The sequence below is a fragment of the Elephas maximus genome, chromosome 8, assembly GCF_024166365.1.
Source record: "Elephas maximus indicus isolate mEleMax1 chromosome 8, mEleMax1 primary haplotype, whole genome shotgun sequence".
NCBI classification, from domain to species: domain Eukaryota; kingdom Metazoa; phylum Chordata; class Mammalia; order Proboscidea; family Elephantidae; genus Elephas; species Elephas maximus.
In genome coordinates this window covers 100601912-100622312 of record NC_064826.1, presented here as the reverse complement: position 1 = coordinate 100622312, position 20401 = coordinate 100601912, and the positions used below count along the sequence as shown (strand labels likewise).

The 20401-nt window shown below is 41.4% G+C and overlaps 1 protein-coding gene across 2 annotated transcripts in view; it reads left to right on the top strand.

Annotated features, from left to right (window-relative positions):
• The first annotated feature begins 204 nt into the window (after positions 1-204).
• The window catches only part of AMPH (amphiphysin), a 289401-nt gene continuing 269204 nt past the window's right edge, over positions 205-20401 (top strand). For both annotated transcript variants that reach the window (XM_049893917.1, XM_049893916.1), the window contains exon 1: positions 205-324. In XM_049893917.1, coding sequence (XP_049749874.1) covers positions 256-324 — 69 coding nt within the window. In that variant the 5' untranslated portion in view covers positions 205-255. The remainder of the gene's footprint in view (positions 325-20401) is intronic.

Below are 20401 nucleotides of genomic sequence, written 5' to 3'. Positions count from 1 at the left end.
CTGCCTTCTTGGGGTTGTTTTCCGCAGGCACCCTCCACCCCAGTGTTACTGCCAGCCCCGGCGCGTCCCGCCTCCAGCTCTGTCGCTTTAAGCTGGTCCCCGCCGTCGCGCCCCTCCCTCACCGCTGCTCGCGCGCGGCTGCCTCTCCCGTACCTCCTCCTCCTCTCCTCCTCCCGCTCCTTCTCGCCGCCGCCGCCGCCGCCGGTCCCGCTGCCCGCTCAGCTCCTCTCAGCCCAGCCTTCCCGACCTGCAGCCATGGCCGACATCAAGACGGGTATCTTCGCCAAGAACGTTCAGAAGCGACTCAACCGGGCGCAGGAAAAGGTCAGAGGAGGGCGGCGGGCGGCCAGGGCAGGTGGCGGGGGGGCGGGCGCGGCTGGAGAGGGCAGCGCCCGCTGAGGGGAGCGCAGGAGGCCCAGCCGGTTGCGGCGTTTCGGGGCCGGGGTCTTGGGGTGCAGGGCGCTGCGGAGCCCGGGGAGGGGGGCCGGGGTCGTGGGGACGTCCTGCCCTCCGCCGGCAGCGACTGCAGCAACGGCGGCATCCCGGCGCTGCGGGGGCCGGGAGGCGGGAGCGCGCAGCCAGGGACCTGTAGACCCCATCCTTGGAAACTCTGGGCCTGCCCAAATCTCCCCGGGTCCCTTCTCTCCCCCTCCCCGCGCGGCGTTCTGGTCCCCCTGGAGGCGGCCCGGGCGTCGCTGCGAGCTCCACTCTACTGGGTGCTCAGAGCTGGTACGAGAAGTCGCAGGTGCTGCAGGTCGCCCCGCAGCTCCGGGCGCCCGCGTCCCAGCTCTCCCGCCGACAGCACGCAGGGACGCGGCCCCGCAGATCCGGAGGAGAGATTGCAGCAGCAGTCCTTCCTCAGGGGAAATTCACAGGCGCCTCGGTGCAGTAAAACCGCAATTTAGCGCAGAAGCGCCGAGAATATCAGTTTGGACCAATAGCGCCGGATACCGAAAAACCTGCAGCTTTATACATGCTGCTGAGTGAATCGTGGAGTTTATAACAGACATCTACACACACACATATTGTGTGTGTGTATGTGCGCGCGTGTCTATGTATGTGTGTTCCTTTTGATGCCGCTGTCCTTCTGTGGAAGGTCAAAAATAAGTATGACCTGAACCCAGCAGCTCTCCTCTGCACATTTCTGCAAAAAGGGCAATATTTTATTGCATTATAAAACCCCTCATTGCACACGTTGTGTTTTTTTTTTTTGCAAGGCACTGTGTAAATTACCCACAGTAATTAATTTTTCTCCCCCGGAGATGTGTGTAAATTAAACCCATGTCTGTACCCTGACAGAGTGAAGAGATACAGTACCAGGCACTGAGCTTCCCTGGTTTACCTGATGACTGCTTAGATTTGATGGCACCGAGGTCTTGGTGTGTGTCTTGAGCCAAGGACATTTATATTGTAGCTTGAGCATTGTACTTGAAAATGAACACCAACTAATGAGCCCCATGATTCGTATCAGTTGAACTGTGTTCTCTTTCACGTGGCAGTATTTTCCATCCCTGGAATACTGGGTGTTTAGCATTTTACTGAAAGTCAGACTTGGCTGATTTGTTCACCGTGCAAATGAACGTCCCTGGTCAGGCCCAGGCTCAGTCTGTCTCCCAGTTCAGGCAGACCCCAAGGTGCCAAGCAGATAGAGGCGCTCATCCCTTTGCTGTGTCCCCAAAGCCCAGAGGCTGGATGGCTGCTGCTAGCCTCTTCCTCCACACATGCACACTCTCCATGCAGTAAGAGGATTGTATTTCTTTTAATATCCACCCAAGCTCTTCTTGAACTAATGTGATCCTCCTCCCTCCACAGCTGAATTAGCAATGCTCCCTGCTCCCTTCCAGTCCTTGGTTACTGGTCCAGAAGGTAGCCAGGGATCTGCTGGCCTTGGTGTCAGGGCCAGGCTTTCTGATCATATTTTAATACTTCATTTTATCCAGTTGTACTGATTCCTTCCCACAACTCTCTTCGCAAGTAATTACTTGACTCTCCTGTCTGAAGCTTTTCATTGAATCCACTTGCCATCTGTGAAGGAATTTAGTGATACGGCCTGCCTCTTCACATATTATTTCTTAATCTAGGTCACCAGCTGTTAATATGCCCAAAATAAATGAAAAGAAAATGTAATCTCTCTACAGAGCATGCAAGCTATCATGAATTGAAAGAAACTACCTTTTTTCTTATTAAGGTCAAGTGTGTATTAGGACTACGATTTTTGGATGGGCGGTCCCTCTTCCCTGGAAGTGGAGGTCTAAGAGAGGTTGGGCAGGGCTTCAAGCTTGCCATTTTTTTCCCTGGGGAAAGCTGCTGATGAACAGTGCCTGTTGTACCTGGTTTAGGTCATTTTAAGCCATCAAGAAACTGAAAGCATGGTTTCAGCCCCTGGGTAAGTTCTGCTCTCTTTCTGGGCCTGCGCAGCATCAGATATACTTGGCACAAAGGGAAAAGAACATTTGGGGATCTGGATAAAGCAGCCCAGCCAAGTCCAAATGGAAGCTCTTCGTGAATGGAAAGCACAGTACGTGTGTTGCTGTTGGAGGTTTCATGAAGCATCTCCCCCACTGACTCCCTCTCTGCACCTTCAGTCTCTTCCTCCAGTGCCCAGACTCTCCACCTCAGTAATTTTACACCGCACATGTTCCTGAGACCCTCTTCTCCTTGCTTTTACCATCAGATTTTTTCAAAAGAGTCTACTGCCTTTGCTTTTTTCTTTTTAAAAAATTTTTTTTATTGTGCTTTAAGTGAAAGTTTACAAATGAAGTCGGTCTCTCATACAAAAATTTATATACGGTTTTTTTTTTATATACTCCTAGTTGCTGTCCGCCTAATGAGACAGCACACTCCTTCCCTCCACTCTCTATTTTCGTGTCCATTTGGTCAGCTTCTGACTCCCTCTGCCCTCTCATTTCCCCTACAGACAGGAGCTGCCCACATAGTCTCATGTGTCTACTTGATCCAAGGAGCTCACTCTTCACCAGTATCATTTTCTTTCACTTAGTCCAGTCCAATCCCTGTCTGAAGAGTTGGCTTTGGGAATGGTTCCTGCCTTGGGCTAACAGAAGGGCTGGGGGCCATAACCTCTGGGGTCATTCTAATCTCAGTCAGACCATTAAATCTGGTCTTTTTATGGGAATTTGAGGTATACATCCCACTGCTCTCCTGCTCCCTCCGGGGTTCTCTGTTGTGTTCCCTGTCAGGGCAGTCATCGGTTGTAGCCAGGCACCATCTAGTTCTCCTGGTTTCAGGCTGATATAGTCTCTGGTTTATGTGGCCCTGTGTCTTTGGTGTTCTTCGTTTTTCTTTGCTCCAGGTGGGCTGAGACCAATTGATGCATCTTAGATGGCCGGTTGCTAGCGTTTAAGACCCCAGACGCCACTCTTCAAAGTGGGACGCAGAATGTTTTCCTAATAGATTTTATTATGTGCCTTGGCTTTCTTATCATCTGTGATCTGTTTAACAGCTTGCATGCATTTTGGCTCCAAATGCGTGTCTGAAGCTCTTAAGAGGTGACTTATAGCTTTTCATAAATTTCAAATGTATTTTTTCTTATTAAAAAGCAGTTAAGGTTAATTGAAGAAAGAATGAAATAGACATATAAGCCAAACAAGCAAACAAACCACCCAACAAATTAGGACACTCATGATTTTATCAGCCAGAGGCTTCCCTTATCATTTGGCAAGTATCCTACTAGATGTTTTTCCACGTATGTGTGTGTATATTTATACAACTAAAATAGGTTCATACTGTATATATGGTTTTATAACCTGTTTATTTCAGTTAATAATTACAAATGTCCTTCCAAATTAATATATGTGGATATTTTCCATCAACATATTAAGTGACTGAACAGTATTAGAATGTATGGATTTAATGAATTCTCTTTTTTGTGGGTGTCCAATTATCCAGTGTTTATATAAACACAAATCAGTGAAAAAACTCATAGGGAAAATGTTTGCACACACCCTTAATTCTCTCCTTAGATAAATTTCTGGAAGAATTATTGTGTCAAAAGTATGTTCGTTTTTATTAGAGCTAAGTTGCCTTCTGGAAATGTTGTATCAATTTACATTTTCACCAGCAGTTCATGAACCCCTTGCCCTCACTGGATATTAAGTTTAAAATAATCTTCAGTGTTGTGACTGGGGAAATTAATTCCTGATTTATTTCATTCCCTTGATTTTTAAAAACTGAACTCTTTTGCATTCTGATTTTTTTTCATTTGTGAATTATGTGTGTATATTTTTGCCTATTTACTTTTTAATTGTTTTGCTATTTTTTCTGATATACATAATTTGTATGTTTATGTAATGGTTATGTTTTTTATGTTTTATCAAATTGATTTGTTTTCTGTGGTTTCTATTTCGGGTGGTTGAATGAATCAGGATCCTACCATTTGAAAGTATCAGAAAATTCAAATTGGCTTAAGGTAAAAAGGGAATTTAATTGCTAATAATAAGAATAAAAAAAAAATAGCGAGCATTTATTATTCCTTACATGTATAAATAAATATGAACTAACTTTTAATATGTAAATATATGTATATTAAGATATGTACATATATTCGTATACATAGATATAAACATGTACATATGTGTGTATATTTATTATAAATATTAACTCATTTGATCCTAGGAGGTAGGTACTAGTATTACCCCCATTTTATAGATGAGGAGGAGGTTAAGTGGCATGCCCAAGGTCATACAGTTAGTAAGTGGTAGAGCCAGAGTTTGAACCCAAGCAATCCAATGCTTTCCCATCACATTATACTGCCTTCTGTAACTATGAAAAGGGCAGGAGTAGACACGCTCGGGCCTACATGGAACCAGGACTCTACCACAGAAACCAGGGCTCAGTTGCCCTCTCCCTGTCTCTCATCTGGCTGTCCATCCTCTCAAACCCATTCTTGGGCAAGTTCTTATCTCTTGGTGGCAAGATGGCTGCCACAGCTCCAGGTTTATATCCTCTTCTCAGTAGCTTTAGCAGAAAGAGTATGTCTTCTTTGCAAAATTCTAAAAAAGCTCCTTTATAAAACTCTCATTTGCCCAAAATGGGCCTTGTGCCTATCCCTGAAAGAAAAAAATCTTTATGGCCAACTGCCAGGACCATGTGGTTGAATTGGACTTGAGTCACAAGCCATTGCTGAAGCTGGGGATGGAGAAATTCTCCTTGAACCATATGGACTGATGGTGGAGGAGGAAGGAAAATCAGAGCACAGAAGAGGGAATGAACACTGGACTGACAAAATAAAACATGTCCACCGAGGCATACTTTAAACTCCATCTAATATTTATATGACTGGTTGAATATTTAATATGTTAAATTTAATATTTGTTGAAATTTTTCTAATTTTTTGAAGATCATATTAGTACATGCACAGCTATTTCTTGATCTATCCTTTTATGTTTGGTGAAGATAGGTAAAGGTGTAGCTATGTTACACTAATCCTTCTGCTTCCCTTTCCCCTAATCATCCATTATGGCAAAAATTGTCAATGGCCGTGGATTACATTTTTTAAATTGAAGTATAATTTTTATTGAATAAGATGTACAAATCTTAAGTTTTCAGCTTGCTGAATTTTTGTGTATGTGGATATCTGCGTAGCTACTACCCAGATCTAGTTATATAGAACGTTTCTATTATTAAAGATAACCTTCATCCAAGATATTATCCCTCATGCCTCTCATTTTCTTTTCTTTTTTTTTAATTATTATTTACACTTTTTTAATTCCTTCGCTGTCATTTTCCTGATGAGCACCTTTGCATGTGCTTAATAGTAACTTGGAAACCCTGGTGGTGTAGTGGTTAAGTGCTATGGCTGCTAACCAAAGGGTCGGCAGTTTGAATCTGCCAGGCGCTCCTTGGAAACTCTATAGGGCAGTTCTACTCTGTCCTATAGGGTCTCTAGGAGTCGGAATTGACCCGACGGCACGGGGTTTGGTTTTTGGTTTTGAATGTAACTTGATATTTTCTTTTGTGAAGTGTCTGTTTTTTATTTGAGTTGTTTGTCTCATTTATTTGTAGAAATTCTTTACGTATTCTGAATATGTCTCCTTTGTCGGATAAATACATTGTAAATATTTTCTCCCAGATAGCCTTTTTGTTTTCTTAACTGTGCCCTTTGATGAGTGGAAGTTTCAAGTTTATATTTTCTGAAGATTATGTTTTTCATATAGCTTTTTGTTTTCCCTGTGGTTAATACTTGCCTTGTTTTTTCATTTGTTTATTGTTTTATGAACTACTTACTGTTGTTTCTTCTTGCCTCATCAGATATGATAAATGCCCGCTAGTATTATTATAAAATGTTCAATCATATCAGATAATGTGATTGTTTTGTTTTATACCCCTGGAGGTCTCCTTTTTGGAGCTTCTGCCCTTTTGCTATAATCTGGGCTGATTATTTCCTAGCCTTGGTACACAGTTTCATCTTGAGTTTTCACTTGCCAGTATTGAGATGGAGGAAGGGACCTGAAGACTCAACTCTTCTGTATTCCCAGGCTTTCAAACAATCCCCTGTTGTAAGTGTTTGTACTTTATCCCCACCTTCTATAGTACATGGTGGAACCTGGTCCTAAGCCTGAGTGTGTTTGTGTGTGAGAATTGTCTGCTTTTCCATCGGTTGCCGCTGTACAGGCACTTTCTTCTTTTTTCTTTTGTAGTTTCCTCTATTCTGCTGTGTTGTTTCCATTCTTCCATCCTTTTTTTTTTTTTTTCAGCTTCTATAAACTGTATTGAGCCCTGTCATCTACTAATGATGCCTCTCTTGTTTTTGTCCTTGTATGTTTATACCTTTTTTATTCCTTTACTGCCATTTTGGAGGATTTTAGAAGGAAATGGTAATAAACACGTATTATTGGTGTGTCAAGTTTAACCAGAAGTCTTTTTACTTAAATATTTTAATTTTTTTCCCCCATTTTCTATTTATAAAATCGAGTGGCATTACTTGGTCTTAACTCTCTTTGATCTCTGTGCAATATTTAAAACAGGTAAGCACTCCATGTAAACATTTTTTTAACAGGACTTTTGTGAGCAGGATATCCTTTGGTATGTTATACTAACTTCTACCTTTTTTAAGTATGAGAGTTAAACTATTTAAATTCTAAGGTTCTTCCCAGTTTGATATTCTTCCTGGCAGTTTATCTGTCACGAGGGATTATTATATAGTAATCTGAGATGCACTGATTTTTTTAGGGATTATAACTTCCAACTAAATCATAGATGCTTAAGGATAGGGATCGACTGCTTCATGACTTGTATGTATTCAGTGACAATGCATAGGTTTGACTTCCTGTGTCTTTATCTGTTTGCCTTTTACCCCGTAAAGGTATTGTCATAAAGAATGCTTCCACATTATTATCTCTCTGATTCTGTGAAAATATCGTCAGGGTTTCACTGAGTAGCACTGTCATTTTGTGAAGGTAGCACATCAAATGCAATTATTCTTATGGATTCTGTACATGGTAGGAACTCTGTAAATATGAGGCTAAGCTGTATGAAATTGTCATTTTTGTAGGTAAGAACAGTCAAATACTGGTCATGTTCAGCCCAAAGTTGATTGACTAATATGGTAAGAAAAATAATAAAGTGTCTTTCAGAAAGCCCAATTATGTAACATTTGGGTTTTGTTGAATTGCTGCCTTGCTAATGCCCCCATTAGGTTTATTCTCATTGAGAGAGAGACGTGTATAGTGATGTGTATGTGTGTGTGTGTAAACAGGATGGAAGAAGGAAGATCCTGCTCTTTCCAGGAGATTCTTTCTGTGGGACCTGGGCAGCTTGTTTGTAGAAGAGGCAGTTTATATGATCATATTTGTCTGAGAACACTTTGAACGACTGGGTCTCTGGTGTATATCCAGAGTTTCCTCTTCTAAGATCACCTGCAGACTTTCTTGTTGCTGCTTCTACATTGTACAAAGCTTATACTCTCTCTTTTGTTAAGAATATCTTCCCTGGTTGTATTAGGAGCTGTCAAAATTAAAAACAATAATTGTGGGGACTTTTTCGATAGAGTTTCCTACTTTTTCTTTTGTTTTAACACACAAACACACATATGCCCATGCATCTTTCTTCTCTAGGGTTGGGAAGAACTAGGAACTCGGAGCTGTAGGAGCTCAGAGTTTAACACTGATAAAAGTTACCATTCTCCTTTACAACACAGCAACATGGGTGGAATGGAATGGATAATTCTAGGCACAGCATTTGCTGATGGTACAATCTTTGGCTAAAAGTCACAGACCTCTTTAGAGAGAGGCATCTCCCCTGGGGCTGGCTTTTGCACTTATCAAAAGAGGCAGAGACCTCAGGGAGAAGTGTGAGATTCTCATGATACATTGGATGGGATCTAGAAATCATTACATTTGAATGTTGAAAGCAGTGGGACCTTATTTGGTACCCCAGGTAGGTAAAGTGGGCCATATTGTTTGTACAGGTATTTCAGGCATTTTAAGTTGTTTTTGTCTGTGACACGTTGACTTTTAATATGTGACTTATGGATCAATCTCTCTTTCACAGCACACGTGTGCACACACACACACATACACACACACATACACACACACAGAGCTTTACACAGCTTTATCTTCCCCCAACTTTGCCCATGGTGCTGGGGTTTCTAAGTTAGGAAAGATTTTAGCACAGCACATGTTGTGCCTTGAATTACCCATTACATTCCACTCTGTCCTATCTCATTCCATTGTTAAGAATATGCTCATTGGGACATACTAAATTAATTTCAAGCCTGTAATTTGGAAAACAAAAACAAAGATACCCAAAAAGCAAACAAACAGAAGTATCCAGAGGATCTCTGCCATACTTTCCTGTAAATTGACTTTCTTCTGGGCCGATTTTGTCCGGGCAAGAATGTGGTATGTGTGTGTTCATACATAACCAAACCAAACTGAACCAGACTCACTTGGCTGTGAGTATATCAAAGATTTCTGAGAATGTCTAACAAAATTGTCACAAAATTAAGTTTCAAACAGAAATTATTGTGGAGCACTTTTGGAGGGAGTTAGTAGGGAAGAAAGGAGCCCTCATGGCATGGTGGTTATGTGCTCAGCTGCTAACCAAAAGGTTGGCAGTTTGAACCCACCAGCCGCTCTGGGGGAGAAAGATGTAGCAGTCTGCTTCTGTAAAGATTACAGCCTTGGAAATCCTATGGGGCAGTTCTACTCTGTCCTGTAGGGTCGCTATGAGTCAGAATTGACTCGATGGCAGTGGGTTTGGAGGCAGTGGGTTTGAGTAGGGAAGAAAAAGCGTATTAAAAAAAAAAAGAACATGTTCTAACAGTTTGAAGTCTGGAAATTTCCATCTTATTTTTCAAAAACATTTGTTTTTCTAGCAGTTTACACTAGGGGCCACCTGACTGAAACACTTAAGGAAATAACTGGGCTGGAGGGCTTATATGAAGGGGATGACAGATGTACAAGCCCCTTGGTGTTGCACATATAATTTTCTAGACATTCTCAATAATGGTTAACATTTATCTGTGAAAGTGCCTATCATTACAAAGTTTAAAGAATTTACCCATGAAAGAATATAAGACCATATATATAGAATTATGTAAAATTAAGGTGATAATAATCATGATTTCCCAAGGTGAATCCGTGGGCAGACTTTCAGCATGGAAATGACGAACCTTCGCTCTTATTGGTTCACAATCTAAATGTAAGCTGTCTGTTGGCTATAGATGTACTTCCTGAACTTATTGAACGAATGGAGAAAGTCATAGATGAGATCTTAGTTTGGAAATATTTGCTATGTCACAGCCAAATACCAGTTGTGATTACTCTGAAGCTACATAGAACAGATATAGAAAAATCAGAAATTCACCGTTCTGGTTATTTTCATTTAGTTGAAGGCTTAGTTTATTTTTGCTAGTGGGAAGAACTTGAATATACATATATTTTATCTTGAAGTGTCTATAAAGATTTAATACAGTGCAAATGGGCCCATGCCATAAATGTACTTTAGCTCGATAATAACTTTTCGTGGCACATACCATTTTTTGGGTAAAATATGCTAAATTTACATACTCTAAGAGTTATTTATTCTGTCGTAAAGCTGTACTGGTAGAATTCATTCATTCATGTAGGAGTCATTTGCTAAGAATCTAAGGTTAAGGTAGGCGAGGCGCTTGCTAGAAACTCCAAATAAAGCAGGAAACGGAGCAGTCCTGGTTGAGTCTATAGACCCAAAGGAGTTGGTGGAGAGATAAACCTTTACACACACTAATAATTACATCGTTATTAATTAAAAAGTAATAATTAAAGTGCTATGAGAAAAATATAGTTTGTTATGTAACTAGGTAACCTAGAGTGAGAGGCCCAGACACATCTACCTAAAGAAGGGAGATTTTAAGCTAAGATCCTAAGGACGAGTTGCAGCTGTCCTGGCAAGAGGGATCGGGGCAGGGTGGGGTGACAATAGGAGCCAGCAAGCATTCCCTGCGTCAGACTCCTTGTCCTTAATTCACGGGGCATAAACAAGACCTATAGAACATAGCTACCAGGATTGACTGCTAACATTGGCCTCTGGTCTCTTCTACCATTTAGATATCTAACTAGCAAAGCGAACCTTAACTGGGATGTTCCTGTTTCAGTAGGAACCCCTGTTTTGTGTGATCAAATTTTTACCCTCACATGTCGAAGAGCCCTACTGAAGCACCATTTCCCCCTTAACAGAGCGCCAGGCCACTGGTTCAGAGCTGACTTGCTCTCTGAATTATCAGCCACACAAAGAGCCCTTTGTACAGTTGCAGTAAACTCTGATCCAGCCTGCTTTTATAGATTTGTCGAGAGTGGGGTCTCTTATCTTAAGCCATCAGAAATTCAAAATAAAAGTGAAAGCCTTCATAAAATTCTGAAATATCACACACCGTAGAAAGATTATTTTCTGTTTAAAAGGTTTGACCGTACTTGGATTCCTAATATATAAATTGTGTGTGTGTGTGTGTGTGTGTGTGTGTGTGTGTGTGTATGAGGTAGAGCAAATAGTTAAGACTGGCACCGACTTGACTTAATTATGTTGTAGGCACTGACTTGATTATTTTGCGGGCAGTGGTCTTGGATTTAGGAATAATCAGCTTGAGGTGATTTGCAGCTTGGAAAGAAATATTAAATTTCAAAGAGGATCTTTTGTAGCAGACAGCCTCTTCTGCCTGATAATAGTTATAAGCAGTTAGATGGCATAAATGGTCCAGGCCTTGGAAGAGTTTCCCAATTTGTGGTAGCATAGCCTAGGAGGTTGTGATACTTTTCATACACCTTATAATTCCTGAGATTTTGAGATGGCTGTACAAATCCTGCCTATTAACCTACATATTTCTATAGGAAAGCATCTACTTCCTGCCTGTTCCCTGTTCAGTGGGTTTACCGTTGAGAATCTCTAGGAAACCTATGTTCAGACTCCTTTTCCCACTCCTTCAGGTAATACTTGTAACCATGGGACTATCAGCATTCAATGTTTAAAGCGCTAGGCTGCTAACTGAAAGGTCTGCAGTTTGAACCCACCAGCTGCTCTGCGGGAGAAAGATGTGGCCGTCAGCTTCCTTAAAGATTCTTGGAAATCCTGTGGGGGCAGTTCTACTCTGTCCTATAGGGTTGCTTTGAGTCAGAATCGACTGACTGGCACACCACCACCACAACAAAACCATGGATTGGAATGTGGGAGGACTCACCTGGGGACCTACCTTGGCTCATAGTTGCTCCTGTTAAACCCAGAGGTTTAACAGGTCAAATATCTGCAGGGCAGGGCTTTTCTCAAAGTGTGATCAGGAATACTGGGGGTATTAAAAAAGAGCCCTGGTGGCACAGTGGCTAAGCATTTGGCCGCTAACCAAAAGATCGGCAGTTTGAATCCACCAGCCACTCCTTGGAAACCCTGTGGGGTAGTTCTTCTCTGTCCTGTAGGGTTGCTATGAGTTGAAATTGACCTGATGGCAACGGATTTGGTTTAGTTTTGGTTTATTGTTAATAATATGGCTTCCTGGGCCTAATTACAAACTACAAGCTACAAAGTCCAAATCTTTTAAGTAAGACTTGGAAATTGGGAATCTGCATTTTTAATATTTTTCTTGGGTGATTTTTAGGTGTAATGAAGTTTGCAAACACCCTCTTTTAGGGGAAGAGGTTTGATAGGGTTTTGTGGTCATTCTGAGCTCCCAGGTCTGCTTCAGAGTTATTATTTGGAGAGTAAGGCCTTTTACCATCCAGTGAGTATAAGTTTATCTCCAGTGCAATAGAGAGAAACCTCGCCATCGAGTCGATTCCAAATCATAGCGACCCAATAGGACAAAGTAGAACTGCCCTGTAGAGTTTCCAAGGAGCACCTGGTGGATTCACACTGCCGGCCTTTTGGTTAGCAGACGTAGCTCTTAACCACGATGTCTCCAGGGTTTCCGCAGTAGAGAGAGGAGGGTGAAATACATTGCCCTTATGGGGTACTTAAAAAAAAAATACCCTTATGCTTAAAACATCCTACCTACATAACAAAGAAATCAGTAAGTTTTCCTGAGGCCACACTGGAGATGTTTTGTCAATGGTCAAATTCACTCTATTTTTTTTTTAATTAATTACTGAGTTTTTTTTGGATAAGTTTCTGTCTTAGACTGCATGTTTCAAAGATGTTTTTCTTGTGAAATGAACTCTACTAAGTAATACATTGGCTAATTTCCCTCATTTTTGAAATTAGAGTAAGATGATAGTTGGAGATATCTAGTGTTATTAACACATTTGATAGATAACAAACCCATTGCTGTCAAGTGGATTCTGACTCCAAGTGACCCTATAGGACAGAGTAGAACTGCCCCATAGGATTTCCAAGAGTGGCTTGTGGATTTGAACTGGCAGATTTGAACTGCCAGCCTTTTGGTTAGCAGCCATAACTCGCCATAGCTCTTCACTACTGTGCCACCAGGGCTACAACACCAGCTAAAAGCAAAGTAATATAAGGAATTACTTAGTCTTTAGCCTTAGTATAGATAAATATATGCTTCTGTTAGGCTATTTGGATTTATTGGGAAATGGTTTCAGATGCTAGCTTTACAGTCCCCTGGTTGCGAGCTATTAAGTATTACTTAGGACTTGAACTTAATAGAACTTCCAAATTCTTCTCAGCTCTGCTTCAAAGATGTGAATGCTCACTATGATCACACATCATCACAGGGGTATTTGTCTGCGAAAGGGTTAATTTATAGCTTTGGGGGCCAGTACTATTCCTTTAGAAACTCTGGTGGCGTAGTGGTTAAGAGCTATGGCTGCTAACGAAAAGGTTGGCAGTTTGAATCCACCAGGTGCTCCTCGGAAACCCTATGGGGCAGTTCTACTGTGTCTGATAGGGTTGGTATGAGTCGGAATCAGCTCGATGACAACAGGTTTAGTCTTCCCTTATATCAGCATTTGTAACATGGGTTCAACAAATGGGCTGTAGGGATTATATGATTCCCTGAAAATATATGCACCATTTTATTTATTTATTTCTGGGTCTCCATAGCTCTTATCAGATTCTCAAAAATGCCTGTGACCTTCAAAGCTAAAAGACCAATGGGTTTAAATTACTGAGGTGATGATCGAAAACATTCCGCCGAACTCCTTAAAGAGCGGGAAGCAGAATAGCCATTGGTGGGTGCTAGAACTACCTACTGGCAACCAGAATGGTTTGTTCTGGTTTCGGTCATGGTTCTTACCCATGAAGACTCAGATTACCTAGGTCCTCTTGATTTGGCCAGTTATTGTGATTGTTTCAACGTGAACATGTGGCACATGCCCTCCACCACTCCACGTTTCTCACCACATGCATTTAAGATAATGGTTTCAATCTGTTATTTAAGGGTTAATAAAATCTCTTAAGTTGACTTAGTCCTCAGGTCACTGCAGCCTACATTTTTCCAGTTGTCCATCCCATGGGAACTAGAGCTCTTTATGTAGAGGTGGCCCAGGTGAATGGAGAGGAAATCTATCAGAGGTAACCAGGAAGAAGCCTACATTTCTCTCCAGACTGCATTAGATGAGATTGTATGGAGTTTGGCTGTAGATCATCCTCGGGCTAACCTGGTAACACTGATGACCCTCCTCTCATCACCAAATACCCTGCTTTCTCAAACTGAAGTAGAAGGACTATATGCATGTGCGTGTGTGTGTATGTTTTTTGAAACTTTTCAAATGAGGTATGACATGCATGTAATAAGTTGCAAATATCTTAGGTGTAAAGCTCAGTAAGTTTTTACATATCATAAACACCATGTTATTGCCACTCAGATGAAGACACAGAACATTTTCACATCCAGAAGATCTTCTCATGCCCCTTCCCAATTAATGCTGCTTTTTCTCTGTCCTCCTCCCCTACCAGGTAGTCACTACTCTGATTCCTATCACAATAGGTTAGTTTTGCCTGTTCTTGAACTTTATACGAATGAAATCATACAGTACGTATTTTTAAATATAATTTTATTTTGTTATTGTTGAGAATATATACAGCAAAATATACACCAATTTAGCAGTTTCTGCATGTGCCATTTAGTGACATTGATTACATTCTTACTCTCCTTTTCTGAGTTGTTCCTCCTTACTAACATAAATTTACTGCCCCCTAAGGCTCTTATCTAATCTTTTGAGTTGCTGTTGTCAATTTGGTCCCATATAAATAGACCTTAAAAGAGCATAATGGTCAAGGCAGACCTTTTTAACTAGTTAAACTAAACTGTTGTTTCATTTTGAGAAGACTTTAGGAGATATTTGTAGTTTAAAGTTTAAAGACTATCCAGGGCAATAGTTTCAGTTATTCATCCAAACTTCCTGGCTCTAGGAAGTCTGGAGTCTGTGAGAATTTGAGATTCTGTTCTGCATTTTCCCCATTTTGATCAGGATTTTTCTGTGGAATCTTTGATCATATGTACTTTTTTGAGTCATACTGCTTTTGCTCATTATAACATATTTGAGACTCACCTGTGTTGCTGTATGTAGCAGTAGTTCATTCTTTTTATTGCTGAGTAGTAGTATACTGTACAATGTACCACAATTTATCCATTTTCCACTTGTTAGGCATTTGGTTTGTTTCCAGTATTTGGCTATTATGAATAAAGCTGCTGTGCCCTTTCTTCTGCATGTCTTTTGGTGGACATAGGCACTCATTTCTCTTTTGTTAATACCTAGGGATGGAATTACTGATTCATTAGGGTAGGCATATATTTAGCTTTAGGAGATAGTGCCAAACAGCTTCCTAAAGTTGTATATCAATTTACACTCCTATCATCAGTGTGTGAGGGTTCACAATGCCTACTATTTTTTGAGTTATAAGTTTGATATCATGAACTGTGTTGTATTTGTTCACTACTGTATGCACATAAAATTCCCATTTGTTGAATGAGTTAATGATTTTATCCTTACATATTTTACACAAAACCGTAGGAACATTTTTTCTCTCAAGAACTCGTCAGTATTTTGTGTTTAAGTTGGATGGTAGTGACCTATGTGTCCACAGGAAGTTTAGTTAAAAACGTATGTTTGGAACTCATCTCTCTTCCTTCAGAGCCCTCTTTCCTAGTTAAACCCATAAAAAACCATCCCTGCTGACACTGAGTTGATTCCGTCTCATAGCGACCCTATAGGACAGAGTAGAACTGACCCATAAGGTTTCCAAGGAGCGGCTGGTAGATTCGAACCGTCGACCTTTTGGTTAACAGCTGAGCTATTAACCATTGTGCCACCAGGGCTCCTTCTGCTAGTCAGAAGGGAGAAAAATTTCCTAAATGTCCAATTTTCTTTAAAGCTAGTAATCCTGATAACATCAACCTTCAGTAGTTCTGGAATAAAAACATTAAGTTTTTCAGATGACTTCCCTCACCCCTTTTTTCTCTTCTTCAGGTAGTGTCTGGATCCATGGCAGGAAGATTATAGTGTAGATAATCTCATGGGGTTGGGGTGATCTGAATATCTTGGCTCAAGCAAGCCCAGTGGCATGGCAAGCTCTGACTGACTCAGCCTCACCTTGGTGTCTCCTGGCACTGTGCGTTCCTGATCATTGGATCATACTGGCACTGGGTTCTGATTCCTAGCCCTTGCTACAGAGCCATGTGGCGAATGCCTCAGCGACCTGCCCTTCCTCCAGCCAGACTTCCACATATCTATACCTTCACAACATGGGTATCAAGGGCAACTAAAAAAAAAGCCAAACCCAGTGCCATCGAGTCGATCCCGACTCATAGCGACCCTATAGGACAGAGTAGAACTGCCCCATAGAGTTTCCAAGGAGCGCCTGGCGGATTCGAACTGCTGACCCTTTGGTTAGCAGCCGTAGCACTTAACCACTATGCCACCAGGTTTCCCAAGGGCAACTAGGGGAATCAAAATTCTAGAGTCTCCTTCGCCAGGTTGTGTTGTGTGATCACAGTGATGTGGTTGTGCCCTATTTTGGAGAGTGGGGCAAACCAAGAAGTGATCTTTCCAGAGTGCTCATGGGGCCCAAGGACCATAATCCTAATCATCTCTGCCCTTGACATTGCCCTCACTTCAAAGGGTGTTATTGTTAGTTGTTAGGTGCCATAGAATTGGTTCTAACTCATAGCAGCCCTATGTACAACAGAATGAAACACTGCCCGGTCCTGCACCATCTTACAACTGTTGTCATACTTGAGCCCATTGCTGCAGCCGCTGTGTCAATCCATCTCACTGAGGATCCTCCTTTCTTTTGCTGACCCTCTACTTCAAAGGGAAAAAAAAAAAAGGAGGTGAAAATCAGGAGGCACTTTGTTCCAACCTCTTTCTCTCTTCTCTGTGGAGTGGAAGGCTTTCCTCTTGCTTCAGTCTGCTATATCCTCCTGCCATGGAGTTTTCAAGGCCATCGTGGACATAGCGGTATGTTCATTCCACTATGGGAGGCCTCTATGAGCTGGGCATCCAGACTTTACTTCTCTCTTTGGCTTTTGATATACCAAAGAAATAACTGAAGTATTACAGAAAATCTGCCAGCGTATCTTAATTCCTGTGCCCAGTTTGGTTTGCCATAAGAATTGTGTTTACTATCTATTAGGTACTGTTATGGAGCCCTGGTAGCTTAGTGGTTAAGAACTTGTCTGCTAACCAAAAGGTCAGCAGTTCGAATCAACCAGCTCCTCCTTGGAAACCCTATGGGGCAGTTCTACTCTGTCCCGCAGGGTTACTATGAGTCAGAATTGACTCGATGGCAGTGGGTTTGGAGGCACTGTTATGAGCAATACCATATTTTTTCACCTTCCATGCAAGAAACCTGGGTTGGATTCCTGGCCAGTACATCTCATGCGCAGCTGGCAACCATCTGTCAATAGAGACTTGTGTGTTGTTATGATGTTGAACAGGTTTCGTGAAGCTTCTAGACTGTGATGGACTAGGAAGAAAGGCTTGGCTATCTACTCCTGGAAATCAGCTGGTGAAAACCCTGTGGACTACAGTGGTCCCATCCGGAACTAATTACAAGGACGGTGCAGAACAGGGCAGTGTTTCGTTCTGTTATGCATGGAGTTGCCGTGAGCTGGGGGCTGATTCAATCACGGCAACAAACAATAACAAACAAATGACCAGTTTACATGTATTAACTCATTTGACTCTCATGGTAAACCTATGAAGTTGTTGTTGGGTGCCATTGAGTCAATTCCGACTCATAGCAACCCCATGTGATAGAGTAGAAATGCCCCGCAGGGTCTTCTTGGCTATAATCTTCATGGAAGCAGATTGCCAAGTCTTTCTCCCTCAGAGCCGCTAGGTGGGTTTGAACCTCCAAACATTTCATTAGCAACTGAGTGCTTAACTCTTGTGCCACCAGGAAGTTATTGTTGTTAGGTGCTGTCAAGTTGGTTCTGACTTATAGTGACCCTATGTACAACAGAACGAAACACTGCCTGGTTCTGCGCCATTCTCACAATCATTGCTAGGTTTGAGTCCATTGTTGCAGATGCTGTGTCAGTCCATCTCATTGAGTCTTCCTCTTTTGCACTGACCCTCTACTTTACCAAGCATGATGTCTTTCTCCAGGGACTGGTCCCTCCAGGTCACATGTCCAAAGTACGTGAGTTGAAGTCTCACCATCCTTGCTTTTAAGGAGTATTCTGGCTGTACTTCTTCCGAGACAGATTTGTTTGTTCTTCTGGCAGTCCATGGTATATTCAATATTCTTTATCATCACCATAATTCAAAGGCATCAATTCTTCTTCAGTCTTCCTTATTTATTGTGTAGCTTTTGCATGTACATGGGGCGATTAAAAATACCATGGCTTGGGTCAGGCTCACCTTAGTCCTCAAGGTGACATTTTTGCTTTTTAACACTTCAGAGAGATTTTTTGCAGTATATTTGCCCAATGCAATATGTCGTTTGGCTTCTTAACTGCTGCTTCTGTGAACATTGATTGTGGATCCAAGTAAAATGAAATCCTTGACAATTTCGATCTTTTCTCCATTTATCATGATGTTGTTTATTGGTCCGGTTGTTAGGGTTTCTGTTTTCTTTATGTTAAGGTGTAATCCACACTGAAGGCTGAAGTCTTTGATCTTCATCAGTAAGTGCCTCAAGTCCTCTTCGTTTTCAGCAAGCAAGGTTGTGCTATCTGCATATCGCAGGTTGTTAATGAGTCTTCCTCCAATCCTAATGCTGCATTCTTCTTCATATAGCCCAGTTCCTCAGATTATTTGCTGAGCATACAGATTGAGTAAATACAGTGAAAGGATACAACCCTGACACACACCTTTCCTGATTTTAAACCACACAGTATTGCCTTGTTTTCTTTGAACAACTTACCTCTTAGTCTATGTACAGGTCCTCCATGAGAACAGTTGAGTGTTCTGGAATTCCCATTCTTTGTAATGTTATCCATAATTTGTTATAATCCACACAGTCAAATGCCTTTGCACAGTCAATAAAACACAGGTAAACATATTTTTGGTTTTCTCTGCTTTTAGCCAAGATCCATTTGACATCAGCAATGACATCCCTTGTTCCACCTCCTCTTTTGAATCTGGCTTGAATTTCTCGCAGTTTCCTATTGATGTACTGCTGCAACCATTTTTGGATTATCTTAAGAGAAATTTTACTTGTGTATGATATTAATGCTATTGTTCGATAATTTCCACATTCTGTTGGATCACCTTTCTTTGGAATGGAAATAAATATGGATGGATCTCTTCCAGTCGGTTGGCCAGGTAGCTGTCTTCCAGATTTTTTGGCATAGACGAATGAGTGCTTCCAGCATTGTATCTGTTGAAACATCTCAATTGGTATTCTGTCAGCTCCTGGAGCCTTGTATTTTGTCAATGCCTTCAGTGCAGCTTGGGCTGTTCCTTCAGTACCATTGCTTCTTGATCATATACTTCCTCCTGAAATGGTTGCTCGTTGACCAGTTCTTTTTGGTATAGTGACTGTGTATTCCTTCCATCATCTTATGATGTTTCCTGTGTCATTCAATGTATTGCCCGTAGAATCCTTCAGTCTTGCAACTTGAGGCTTGAATTTTTTCTGCAGTTCTTTAAACTGCTGAGCATGTTCTTCCCTTTTTGTTTCTAGCTCCAGATCTTTTCACATTTCCTTATAATACTTTACTTTGTCTTCTTCAGCTGCCCTTTGAAATCTTCTGTTCAGCTCTTTTACTTCATCATTTTTTCCTTTCGCTTTAGCCGCGCTACATTGAAGAGCAAGTTTGAGTCTCTTCTGACATCAGTTTAGGTCTTTTCTTTCTTTCCTGTCTTTTTAATGACCTTTGCGTTCTTCATGTATGATGTCCTTCATGCCATTTCACAACTCGTCTGGTCCTTGGTCATTTGTTCAATGCATTGAATCTTGATGTCTCTAAATTCCGGTGAAAGTAGGAGCTGTTATTCCTTTTTTTACAGGTAAGGAGACTGAAGCACAGTAAGGAAAATGTCAGGCAATTTGCTTGAGATTACTTACCTAGTCAAGTATGGAACTGGGATTTGATCTTGGGAATCTGGTTCCAGAGAGTTCATATTTTCTAACATGACCGAGAACTCCGTACAGCTTTCTTTTCATCAACTCTGATGATGTTCTTTTGTATTATTGGGTTGAGATGATACCAGGTCTCGTGTAATTGCCAAGGGTGTAGGAAGAATTTCATGTGGTTTTGGACCTGAAAAGGTGTCAGAGCATCCGTTGCTTTATGTGTTATCATGTTTATATCCCTGGAACCTCTCAATCACTCCCTTCTGAACTGTTGGAGAGGGTATTTTTTTAATATACTGCATTTCCTTAAAGTGGGGATAACTGGTCTGACGATCACCTGTTTTTGGATGTAGGGTGGTTTATCCCAATAGCCCAAACTGCTTTAGTAACTATGATGCTCAAAGTCTTAAGGAATCTGGAAAGGAGGCATTGGTGTCCTGGGATCTAGCACCTCAAAAGGTAGGTTGAGAAAATCATAAAGAATTAT